A 12,665-nucleotide genomic window follows, 5' to 3' on the forward strand; every position below is an offset into this window, starting at 1 on the left:
CCACCGGAGCGAGAGGCGCAGGCGGAGTCGAAGGGGGAGCAGCAGCAGTCGACTCACCACAGTGAAGACACCGCGGTGAGTAGGTCTAAGTACGTCTATTATTCATGTAGCTGAAGTTGCGTAACTTAGATCAATTCCCCCTGCCTTTCCCCCCCAGTGTAGACCAGGCCACAGAGTCACAGGAAGGTGAAGTGACATTCCCATGATCACCTAGCCAGTCAGTGCAGAGGCAGAAATCAACCCCAGGTCTGTACCACCTCTCTTGGTTAAAAGTAAAGATAAGTGAAGTAAACATAGATTACAACATTGTGGAAACAGAGCTAGCCCTGATGAAAATGTTGACTGCTAATTTTTCAGATAATTTGAGCCTGATTCTGCATTAAAACTGGTCTGTGGTGATCATGTGATAACACTTAGCACAGACAAGCTAGCTCCACTTGATATTTATTTTGAGACAATAACTTCCCCTTCTCTGTCAGTCTGACAGCGGCTTTCCGGCATGCCTTTCATCGTGGATTCTATACAGTATTAGAGGAGCGAGGAATATTCCAACTCAAAAACCATGAAGGAAATTGATGAGGGTGATTTCCCTTCCCCTCAAAACATGTAGTTTGCTGTGCATCATCCCAACCCTCTGTTATGCTTGTGCTGTTTTTGAACATAGGAAAGTAGCAATAATTTGTAATGAGTAAAATTCCCATTCAGCTGCAGAATTTCTGGTCCCGTTATTGCCATGTTCATTTTAGACTGAGGAAGGAGAGAAGCCTCAGTAATACGTGGCTCATGGAAATGGATCTAATTGTGATCTCTTTTCATTATCAAAAAAATTTCTTTGGAAATCAAACAGGGGCCAAGTGTGGTAGGCAGTCATTAAACATGGCCTAGGCTGCCTTTTCTCTGTGGCTTCAGGGAGAGGGCAAAGCAGACCAACTGGAGGTTTTTATTGCTTGTGAGGCAATGTCTGTCTCTCTCAAGGAAGATACAAGGCCAAGTCCAGCTATCACTGGGCACCAGGGCCGGCTCCAGGCACCAGCATAGCAAGCAGGTGCCTGGGGCGGCCAATCAAGAGAGGGGCGGCATGTGCGGCCATTCAGCAGCAATTCGGCAGCGGGGCCGTCACTCCCTCTCGGAGCGAAGGACCTGCTGCCGAATTACCACTGTAGAAGAAGCAGCGGTAGAGCTGCCGCTGAACGCGGCTCCTTTTTTTTTTTTTTTTTTTTTCCCTGCCGCTTGGGGCGGCAAAAATGCTAGAGCCGGGCCTGCTGGGCACTGCCCCAAATTGAAATATATTAATTTTTAAAAGGGGTCTGACATAACCTCAAGTACATCTTGTAATCTTTCCTTGCTATAGCCTTCCTCTTCCTCCTATACACTCCCCTCTCCTCCATTGCCATCTTTTACTGTGCTGTGTCTATTCAAGGCCTCATTCCTGCAGCTCCATGCTTTTGTAGCCTCACTGATGTTCAATGGGACTGCTCATGCGTGGGGCCTTCAATAGTAGACTCCTTGGTGGAAGGCCCTATCCTTTTTTTTTTTTTATTTGCCTGCCCAACATCATGCATCATCCAGGCTGTTCTATACAGAGCAATAATCAAAAAACACATTCATTTTTCACTAAACAGCTAGGTAAACGCATCTACAAATTACTTGCGTGGGGCTACATTGTCCCTCTAGGCACAGGGCTGACCAAAGGGCAATGCGTAAACCACACTGCCCCAAGAGACATCATGCTTCAGAGATATTCCTCTCTGGCTCTTGTTTGCTTCTTGGATGGGGGAGAGGATATGTTACTGCAGCCCTTGAAAGGATATTTACTCCTCCCCCTGGCCTGGCCAGCTACTCTTGCCGGTGAGAGGGAGTAAAGCCAAGGCTCTGTGTCCTCCTTGACCTCTTGCTTGCGCTGGGGAGTGTTTGGAGAGCTGGGGTGCTGCTTCGCAACAGAGCCCATCTGGAGATCTGTGTTGGTCTGTCTTCGCTGAGCAATAGGGTGTGGGGGTAACTCTCCCGTAGTCTCCTGCTTGAGTGAGTAAGACAAAGACGCAGGCTAGTCCTTCTGGTTTGCAAAGGTTGCCCCCACCACCCTCACAGTCAAAGCATTCAGTTTCATTTTACATTTCCTCTGTAATAGCTCGCTGACTGTGGGTGGATTTGTGCTCCAGCTCAGGCTAGCCTTTGTAATTATGATTATCTTATTCAGAGCCAACAGATATAGGTAGAGTTTTGGCTCCTAAAACTAAATCTGTGTGTGCATGCACTGGCTGTTCTTCATTCCACAGGCTATTCTGAGAATCAAGTCCATACTAGCTATTCTGAGAATCAAGTCCATACGAGCTTACTTGTATTGCCAGCAAACATCTGTTCCACCAGATGGAATTGTTTTAAATGAACTGGGGGGGTGGGGAGGGGGGAAGGATCTGGCCCGGGATACATTTTATATATAGATAATATTCACATTGAGACTTCCCTTTCAGAAGGTATCTGGGAAAGGGAAGAGATACGGATTTGATGTTTAGTCTAGAGGCTGGATTAATGGGCAGTCTCATGATTTTTATGTTCATCAGAAGCAGTAGTAAACTGAAATAGATGAAGATTTAAATTGATCAGTTAAAGGGGAATCCTAGTTTTCTTAAGCCATTGTGACAATCAAAAGGTACATTCTACACTGAAGCAGTGAAAGCTATTTGTCATTGAACAACCAAACAAGTTTCACTACCTTCAAGCCTTTCCGAAGTTTTCTTTTTTATAATGTATGTGAGGTGGTTGGGAAAGGGTCGGTGTGGGGAGGGAAGGGAATAAGTGTAGGAAACTGAGCCTTGAGATAGTCTTTCACATTATTTACAGTGATGTGCACTCCACAAATCTGATGATAGCATCAGCCTTTAACAATAGTTTGCATGGTGTATAATACTGAAATCGCCTAGCTTCCCCTGCTATGATGACTGTGTCTAACTTCTGCTGTTCGTTAATTGAGAGGCACATATTAATGAGCCAGTGCTTCTGGTGCAGGTAAAGATCCTCAGCAGCAAGGCCATCTCTTTCCTTTATGTGCACTTGTCATGTTAATACATTCTACCTCTGATCTCTCTTCTTTGTCATTATTTCATTTTCAGGAACCTGCGTGAAGTGCAGCCAAGGTGTGTATGGAGCAAACCAGGCTTGCCAAGCCATGGGGAATCTCTACCATGATGGCTGCTTCACCTGTGGAGCATGCAGTAAGTGTGTCTTTGCCTATATAGTAAAGGGAAACATTGCATACACGTGGTAATAGAGCTTTACAGCAAATGGGTTTTCAGATTTTTTCAAAACACATTTACTTGGCAGGTTGTATGTACCTGATGGATTCTGTTGCAGCTCTACTTTTTCACATTAGTTGTTGCATGTCATTTAGATTAGGTGTTTGGGGTTATGCTTGCCTTCTACTATATGGTATGTAAAGCAAGATAAAGCTCTGTGAGTATTTGTAAGTGCCTGTTATCTACCAGTGCAGCTGTATCTTATGCACAGAACTTCATAGACCTAGAAGACTAGATGCAGGAATCATTGGGTGAAATTCCATGGCCTGAGTTGTGTATGTCAGACTAGATGATCCTATGATCCCTTCTGGCCTTAAAATCTCAGTGTGTCTAAGACAGATTCCCTGCCCAGAAGACAATACAATCTGAGGACCAGATATGAGAGTGCTGCATGTGAAGGGCTAGCAGGATTGGGCCCTAAATTAAATTATGTATAGCTATAGGCATTGTAAACACAGCTTTTTAGAATTGGAGCTAATTTGCCTTCTAACTTCATTTTGTCTCAGTCAAGCTTTTATATCCCTGACCTGATTACTAAACTTGTTTCAGTTGTGTGCATGCTATGTCTTCTTGTCTTCTTGTGTTACACAGATGGCAGGATTCATGCTGCACTTCCATAGTACTACCCCTATGTATGTTGGTTCCCTGAATAGGTTAGGAATTGAAATGACTGACCATTGCCATTTGGTGATAAATGGGCCACTGTGAAGAAATAATGGAACTACGGTCGCTTTATTCATAAACCCTGCCCTCTACTCTCTGCTTCCTCTCTCCCACACCCGTGTTCATGCCTTTTTTTTCACTCTGCTCCTTCCTGTGTACCAAGCATATTTGCTATCTTCCTATAAATCCCCCAAACCCATGTCTCTTGCCTTGCTTCCTGCCATAGACTGCACAGGACTGGAAGATGACTTTTACCCTAAGAACTCGCCTTCACTCACTCTGTAGTATGTAACAAAAATGCTTATAACTTTTAATCCTCATCCCTGCTTTTGCAACCCCCTTCTGTTGTCTACTCTCATGTTCCATGTTTGTCTGATTTAAACCATTAAGTTCTTTGAGGGGGGTAGGGAGCCACAATTTGCTTTATTTTAATAATCTCCATAAGGTGCTGTGCAAAGTTATGGAGCTAGTAGTGTTTTGACTACAAATAATGCACTTCTATAATACTTCCCATGTGAGGCTCTCAAGAGTGTTTTACAAACACTAATAAACTAAGCTTCACAGTGCATTTGCAGAGGCAAGTAATTTGTAGGGCTGTCAAGTGATTAAAAAAATTAATTGTGCGATTAAACAATAATAGAATACGATTTATTTAAATGTTTTTGGATATTTCTACATTTTCAAATATATTGATTTCAATTACAACACAGAATACAAAGTGACAGTGCTCACTTTATATTTATTTTTGATTACAAATAATCAAATACAAAAAAACTGTAAAAAAAACAAAAGAAATAGTATTTTTCAGTTCACCTTATACAAGTACAGGAGTGCAATCTCTTTTATTATAAAAGTTGAACTTACAAATGTAGAATTATGCACAAAAAATAACTGCATTCAAAAATAAAACAATGTAAAACTTTAGAACCTACAAGTCCGCTCAGTCCTACTTCAGCCAATCACTCAGACAAACAAGTTTGGTTACAATTTGCAGGAGATAATGCTGCCTATGTTTTATTTAAAATGTCACCTGAAAGTGAGAACAGGTGTTCACATGGCATTGTTGTAGCTGGCATCGCAAGATATTTACATGCCAGATGTGCTAAAGATTCATATGTACCTTCATGCTTCAACCACCATTCCAGAGGACATGCGTCCATGCTGATGGGTCCAAAGCAGAGTGGACTGACGCATGTTCATTTTCATCATCTGAGTAAGATGCCACTAGCAGAAAGTGGATTTTCTTTTTTGATGGTTCGGGTTCTGTAGTTTCCACATCTGCGTGTTGCTCTTTTGAGACCTCTGCAAGCATTCGCCACACCTTGTCCCTCTCAGATTTTGGAAGGCACTCCACTCCAGCTCCAGGCAAAAACCTGCAGCTCCACTGCTTCGGAGCTGCTCCACGCTCCAGCTCCGGGCTCCGCTCCAAAGCTCTGATAATATAAAGTGAGCACTGTACACTTTGTATTCTGTGTTGTAACAGAAATCAATACATTTGAAAATGTAGAAAAGCATCCCAAAATATTTAATACATTTCAATTTTATTCTATTATTTAACGGCAATTAATCGCAGTTAATTTTTTTTAGTTTATCGTGTGAGTTTACTGCGATTAATTGACAGGCCTCGTAATTTGTATTAGCTCCATTTCACTGATGGAGAAACAGGCCCAGAAAGACTAAGTGACTTTCCCAGGAACACACAGGAAGTCTATGGCAGAGCTAGGACTAGCACTGTTCTCTTGATTCTAAAGCCTGTGCTCTGTCCATTATATCTCCCTGTAGCTGCTCGTATGTATTTAGAAATTAGCTCCTTATGGTGTATTTTGCAACAGTAAAAACCACACAGTGTATTTGCATAGCTGGAGTTTTATTTTCCAATATAAGGATTTCTTCCTCTGTTGCATTTAGAATTGTAAGCTCAGCAAGGCTGCAGGGAATGTGTCTTATCTATAGCTGTAAAGTGTGAAGTAAATTTACAGAGCTGTATACATGTTTTTAATAATAGTTGAAACTTGAACTGTGCTCATTGCACAACTGTTAAAAGCTTACTGCATTGCTCACTTACATTTTCGCTTATAGACTATTCCCCTGTCTTATGATCAAAGATATGAATACAGATGACATCTATTTTTAGAACATTCAGAAAGCAGCTTCTTCCTCTTTCACCTCCTATTCTCAGTTTATTTGGAATCCTCTGCAATACCTGTTCATAGCCCCCTGCCAGAGCTTTGCCAGTGGAACCCCGACCTCCATTCCATCCTAGGCTCCTGTTAAAAATAGTTCAGTAGCGAGGTCTGGCTGTCCTGAGCTTCCAAAATTACCACTGTGCAACTGTTCCTCAATAAATATGGACATTATATCATCATTTCAGAGTTACTTGTATCCTCTTTATAAGGAGACTGGCATTAAAGGCTTAAAAATAGTTATTTCTATTTGTTTACATCTGTTCCAGCCCAGTGGAAACAGGAATCAGGGTTAAGCCATTTTCCAAATGTGCTGCAGGGTGGGCTTGCTTTTGTCCCTCTCAACTGTAAGAGTGACTATTTGCTTCAACTGCTGATCCTAAAATGCAGACCTTTTTATTTTTAACACATTTCAATGCAAGATAAAATTATTTGCATTTCAGAATAGACCATGTAGGTGGATTTATCTATACCTGGAATCCAGCAAGGGATAGACTGCTTCTCCCTGCCTATGCTGTAGCCAAAGACTCACCCTGGACAGGAATCAGTGCAAAGGATTTCATATGGAAAGCTACCAATGGGAGCCCTCCCTAAAATATATTTCAGCATGTGGGGACAACAGGGGCATCACACCCATAATTCCACATTTTCACATGTTGTGCAGCCAGTAGCTGTTCACTTGCTTCAGCAAGAGGATAGAAACTTTTATTTTTCTTACTAGAACTTAATACACTACAGGAAACATGTTCTGACTAATGTCAGAAATGGGGAGCATAACAGACCTCCAGAAATCCATTTGCTTATACTAGGAAATGTAATAGACTGGCATTCCTGTCTTAGCCGGATTGCTTTATGCCAGATGTTATAATTAGATACAATCAGCTGACATAGGCCTGTAGTTGCCTGTGATGTATGATTTACACATGGTGAGCCTAATCCTTTCCTCAGTTAGACCAGTGCATCTCCATTGGTTGGGAGCAGAATTTGGCCTATTCTACGCGTATAATTCTGCACTAGTAGATAGGCAGCGTTGGCCTTGGGTAGGGAACTGTTCTGCTGTCCATGTGCGTGGAGGTGTAGCTACCATTAGTGGGATTTAGTGATAGGCCCACAGAGTGAGAAGGCTGTGTCTCTGTTATTCAGCCAGATTCACCCCTTGGTTCTGCTAGCACAAACTGTTGGAAGCCAAATGGAAGGCCATGCCCATTGGTGATAGACATAATGACACAAGCTGCCTGTGACACTTGCTCTGCTGGAGAGAGCTAGCCATTGTACCCCACAAAGCAAATGGAACCAGGAAGGGCTGAGCCAGATGGAAGATGTGCTGAATCAGCACAACAATAAGGGAACCTCTGCTGGTAGGAGACCTGGAATATAGACCCCCACCTCCCTTCTTCCCCCACCCAGTGTAAACCCTGAGGCTGGGGTGCCATGGGTTCCACTGTCTGCCTTCCCTCTGGGTGAAAAGATGCTGCCCATCCATCCAGCCTCATGGGTGCCAGGGGTGAATCTGATTCATTTTCTTTCAGCTGCCTACACTGGATGGACTTTCAGTAAATTCCTACTGCTTGGTTGCTTGCCGTAGTTGTGTGTGTGTGTGTGTGTCTCTCTCTCTCTCTCAAAAAGTCTTTATTATACCTTTGGGAGGTGTTTGATTCTTTCCTTTCATGCTAGTCATCAGCAAACAAACAAAACTGGACATGCTTTGTAGGTCAAAGTAACTGCTTCCCTGGCTGATTTGTTGTAACGGAGGAAAGGAAACACACTTGAAACATTACATGTTGTTGCTAAGGTAGTTCCATTCTCTTTCCTGTCTTAACACTCATTTTAATTCAGAAGTATTAGCTCTATTTTATCATGTTTGTTTTGGTGTTTGTTTGTTAGTATTTTTGTGTGCATTACTCAGAATTATTTTAGAATCAATAAAAAGTTGAAGAGATTTGAAAGGGCCTTTGCATCACCAAATATAAACATTAATCATGTGTTCTTAGCCATTCTAGAAGCACAAGATTGGCCTGTTCCTGCTCCCATTGAAGTCTATGGCAAAACCCCTATGGACTCTTGGGGGAGCAGGATCAGACCCCACTGACCCAGATTGCGTCCCCAGTTTCACTTGTATAAATCTGGAGTTTGACCAATGACTTCAGTGGAGTTATCCTGGATTTATACAAATGTAAGTGAGAGTACAATTTGGCTCATTTTATACAGAATAGCACTTACTGTGCTGTATGCTGTGCTCACTTAAATAGCATTTGCTTGGACAACTCGCATGAATATAATTATATATATGCTCTAGTGTTTGCAGGGTTGGGTAGTAATGGTATTTAAGGGGAACTCTTGGAAGCAGGCCCTCAGAGAAGGCTTGTTCACACACACACACACACACATCCTACAAACATCAAAGCTGCCAAGCAAACTTACACTGGAAGAAATTCACATTTAGAAAACGTCTACAAAGCAGTTTAGAAGTGTAATTTCCAGCTCAGTGCTCAAGTAGACATAGGAGCACTAGCTCTGTTTGAGCTAGCATGCTAAAGATATCTACCTGCCCAAATTCAATCCCACCTGACCCCCTGGGTACGTAATCTGGTAGCAAGGGGGAGCCACCACCTGTGCCACTGCAGCCACACTGCTATTTTTAGTGTGCTAGGTCAAGCTGAGCTATCTGCCTGTGCTGCTTTGTAGAGATACCCTTAAAGGAGATGTCTTTGGCGCCAAAATGTAGGCACACAGAGCTACTTCATCAATAACTTTCTTAGCATGCTTACATATTGGAGTGATGAGGTGTTGTCTTTAGCTGTATGTTTTGTTGGTGTGCCTGGGATTCTGGGGGTTTGCACAAGTTTTCCTGAATTCTGTTTCTGAAGCAGGCCTCTGTGGATTGCACTCTCTTAATTGATCTTTCAGATGGTTTGCTTTGTCCTGTCTTGCCTTGCAGTTGTTGTTGGTAAAATGTACCTATAAGGGCTTTTTTCCCCTTTCTGTTCTGGTCCCTGGCCTGTAATGGTGCAGATTAAACTATTTCTGTCCATTATTCACTCTGTTGACCACAATTCAGATTAAAGAAGTATAGCTCTGTCATCAAGACAGGGATAATGTATGCCTTCCCGCACACTCTCTCTGCACCATACCATCATTCCACTGCAGTAGATTGTAGGAAACTTTCAAATGCCAGTAAAATAAATGTTTGGCGGGACCATATTGTCTGTCTAGCTGCAAACCGTGTGTTTGACCAGCGTATGTTGAGAATCTGACTTCTCTCTGAACAGAAAGACGTTAGACTGTCTGTAAGGTCAAGTGGAGTTCATCTTGGACAACATCCAGTAAAAACTGTCATCGAGAAGTCAAGATTGTCCATGGTCTCAGTCCTAAAATTCTGCTGGGATGGAATGCTGAATCTCTGCACTAAAATAAATTAAATAAATAGAATTGCTTATTAAGATAAAGCTCATTTGTCAGCCAAAATTCCAGATAGTTATATTTGTTGTCTCATTAGTTTCATTTTAGCAATGATCTCTAATTTTGCTCATGGCTGGATTTCTGTCCAAATGCTTTTTGGTTTCCCAGACATGAAAGACTCAGAGAGCTTTACCAAGAAAAGAATAGACCTAAGATATTTCACCGTGCTGATTTTACTAAGTCCTATTTCCTGATATACTGGCATTGTGGTCAGTGAGAAATGATGTGGGAAATCAGTTGGATGGGGCTATGTACACATTACAAGGGTCAGTTGGCAGAAAAAAAATCAGCAACTTTATCTGAGACAGTGGACTAGTATAGAGAAAATTTGGCTTTGAGGTAAAACCAACAGATTTAGAATGATTGATTACTTTGGCACAAACTAGCACATTTAGTTCATTGATACAAGAACATGTGTGCAAACAAAATAGTTCTTAGTGGATAAAGCCCATAAACCTTTAGGCAGGCAGTTTTTTGTTCAGTATACATATCTGCATTACATTAAACCTGTGGAGGTATGTCAAAAATACAGCCATTTCCTGCATGCTCATGGTGTCTGCTTGCTTGTTGTTTTTAGTCTATAGACCAAACATTCTCAGTCATCAGTTTGTTAAACATTAACGATTCAGCCTGCTATGCAGCTGCTGTGCAATAGTTACTCCCATTGTATGAAAAATATCTATGCACATATAGTTTGTGCTGTGTATACTCAAGACAAAAAAAAAAAAAGGTATTTCCAGGTAATAAGTAGGGACTTTAAAAATATTTCACTATGAGTGTGTGTGTGTGTGTGTGTGTTCCTCTAACCTGTTGCGTAAGTTTAGTGCTTTTTAAACCCTGATGTGCCATAAATTTGATGGTTATAGGTTTATGAGTCCACAGACCCTTCTAGCCCTGGTCCCACATTACCATTGCTGACACATTTTAGAACATACTGCTCTCAGATTCGAGCTGTATGAGTTCTGAGGTCCTCAGAGGAAATAAGAAGACAAAAAAAGTAAAAAGCATGCGCAAGAAATGAGTAATGGAAATTGTAGGAGAGGAAGGAAGTCAACTGAAAACTGGTGGTGGGGTGGAGAGATGATCAAATAGTAGAGCAAAGCAGAAAAATCCAAAATGAGGGTCAAAGATCAGATCTTCTATTGGAACTGAACAAGACTAGTATGTCTTTATCAAATGGCAGAATTTGACTCTGTTTATCTTTTTAAAACCTGGGATGAACATAATGTTTGTGAAAGGGCGACAGGTTACTAGCACTAGGTTAGAATCACTGGCCTGGCTATCTAATTTCAAGCTATCTTACTACCGCATGTACAGCACCAATTGCAAAGGGGCGTTGGTCTTGCTTGAGACCTCTAGGTAATACTATATTACAGCTAAACAATAATTATATTTGTAAGCTTCCTTGGTCTGCCAGTGCACTTGATCCTTGACTGACATCCCTGTCCATCCAGTGTTGGGCCTCCTTTGAGCATACTGCCAGTGATACCAAATGTACATGTGTGGGGTTTTTAAAAAATGCGAACCAAAGGCAACTAGCCTACTAGAGCCAAATTCAGCTTTGGGTGCGTGGCGTATAGCAGGGCTGAATTTGACCATATAGAACCACCAAATTAACTTCCAATTGTGACAAATGTACCTGTCTCCAGAGGGGGATGTTTTAAGCATCAATGAACATCTCCATCAAGGGGCATCTTTTTAATAAAATTACCAAAGCAAAAACTATATAGTACATAATGTAACAAAAAGCAGAAAGAACCTCAGCAGAGCATAGGAATTCAAATATCAGAAATAGTCTGGGGGGGGGAAAATCAGTGGATATTCCAGCCCCAACTTAAACTGCTCCTTACTCTCTCCGCTTCCTGGCAAGGGATCCCCACCATGTGCCACAGGAAACATAGTGTATGAATCATAGAAGTACAGCTTTTGTTGCATGATGATATAATCTGCTCCCATCCATTTGGCCAGTTGCAGGTACAGAAGGACTTCAGGGCATTATTGCTAAGGTGAGTGATATACAAGGCCTTGGCTTGACGTAGCTTTTACATTGAGTAATACGCCCATTCTCCCAGGACGTGAGAAGGCTGGGCTTAAGCCCATAAGTAATGGTTGGGTTTAATGCTTACAGGCCAGTGTGTGGAGTTTTCCGAAGCATGTGTGTGTATTCTGTGGCTGGTGTGTGTATGAAGGGAGGGGTAGTGGTCTGCAGTTGAAGTTTAAATATGAGATATGGTTAGGGGAAGATGAAAGCTGAGATTGGAACCTTTAATTGAATATACCTCCAGGTTTTCTGATGTTTAATTTTAATTTTAAATAATTATATTCTTCTAATGTGTGCTTGTTTAAAGAAGATATGTCTACAAGTTTATCTTTGTTATAAGGTTCGTGGAGTAGGAATTTCCTTTAAAAGTTTGAGAATATTTATAAATTTTCTAGCTACAGTTTCAGTATTCACTGAGACCTTCACACACCCTCAGGAACTTCAAAAAATTGATCTCTAATAACAGTGTTTCCACTCAACCTTAGTAAAAATAGCCTATTGTACTTCCACTAAGGGTAAATGCATGAAACTATAACTTTTTAGTACTTGCCATTGGAACAATACTAGTGAGTGGTGGGTTTTTTTGTTGTGAAAGATAAGATTTTCCCCCAAAAGTGAAAAAGAATTGTTTCTTTGAAGCTTGCTATCTCAAAAACTCCTCGCCCAAATGACCTGTGTGGGAAAGTTTGAGGTTAACCTGTGGAACTCTTTGTCAGAGGATGTTGTGAAGGCCAAGACTATAACAGGGTTCAAAAAAGAACTAGATCAATTCATGGAAGATAGGTCCATTAATGGCTATTAGCCAGGATGGGCAGGGTGTCCCTAGCCTCTGTTTGCCAGAAAATGGGCGGCGGGTGATGGATCACTTGGTGATTACCTGTTCTGTTCATTCCCTCTGGGGCACCTGGCATTGGCCACTGTCAGAAGACAGGATACTGGTCTAGAAGGACCTTTGATCTGACCCAGTATGGCCGTTTTATGTTTTCAAAGCAATTCTTTTCTGTCTAGATATCACATATGAGAATG

General features: G+C 41.7%; 1 protein-coding gene across 2 annotated transcripts in view; it reads left to right on the top strand.

Annotated features, from left to right (window-relative positions):
- The window catches only part of LIMD1 (LIM domain containing 1), a 56,116-nt gene that overhangs the window by 14,007 nt on the left and 29,444 nt on the right, over positions 1–12,665 (top strand). For both annotated transcript variants that reach the window (XM_045002997.1, XM_045002998.1), the window contains exon 3: positions 3,111–3,212. In XM_045002997.1, the coding sequence (XP_044858932.1) occupies positions 3,111–3,212 (102 nt within the window). The remainder of the gene's footprint in view (positions 1–3,110; positions 3,213–12,665) is intronic.

Source organism: Mauremys mutica, chromosome 2, assembly GCF_020497125.1.
Source record: "Mauremys mutica isolate MM-2020 ecotype Southern chromosome 2, ASM2049712v1, whole genome shotgun sequence".
NCBI classification, from domain to species: Eukaryota; Metazoa; Chordata; order Testudines; family Geoemydidae; genus Mauremys; species Mauremys mutica.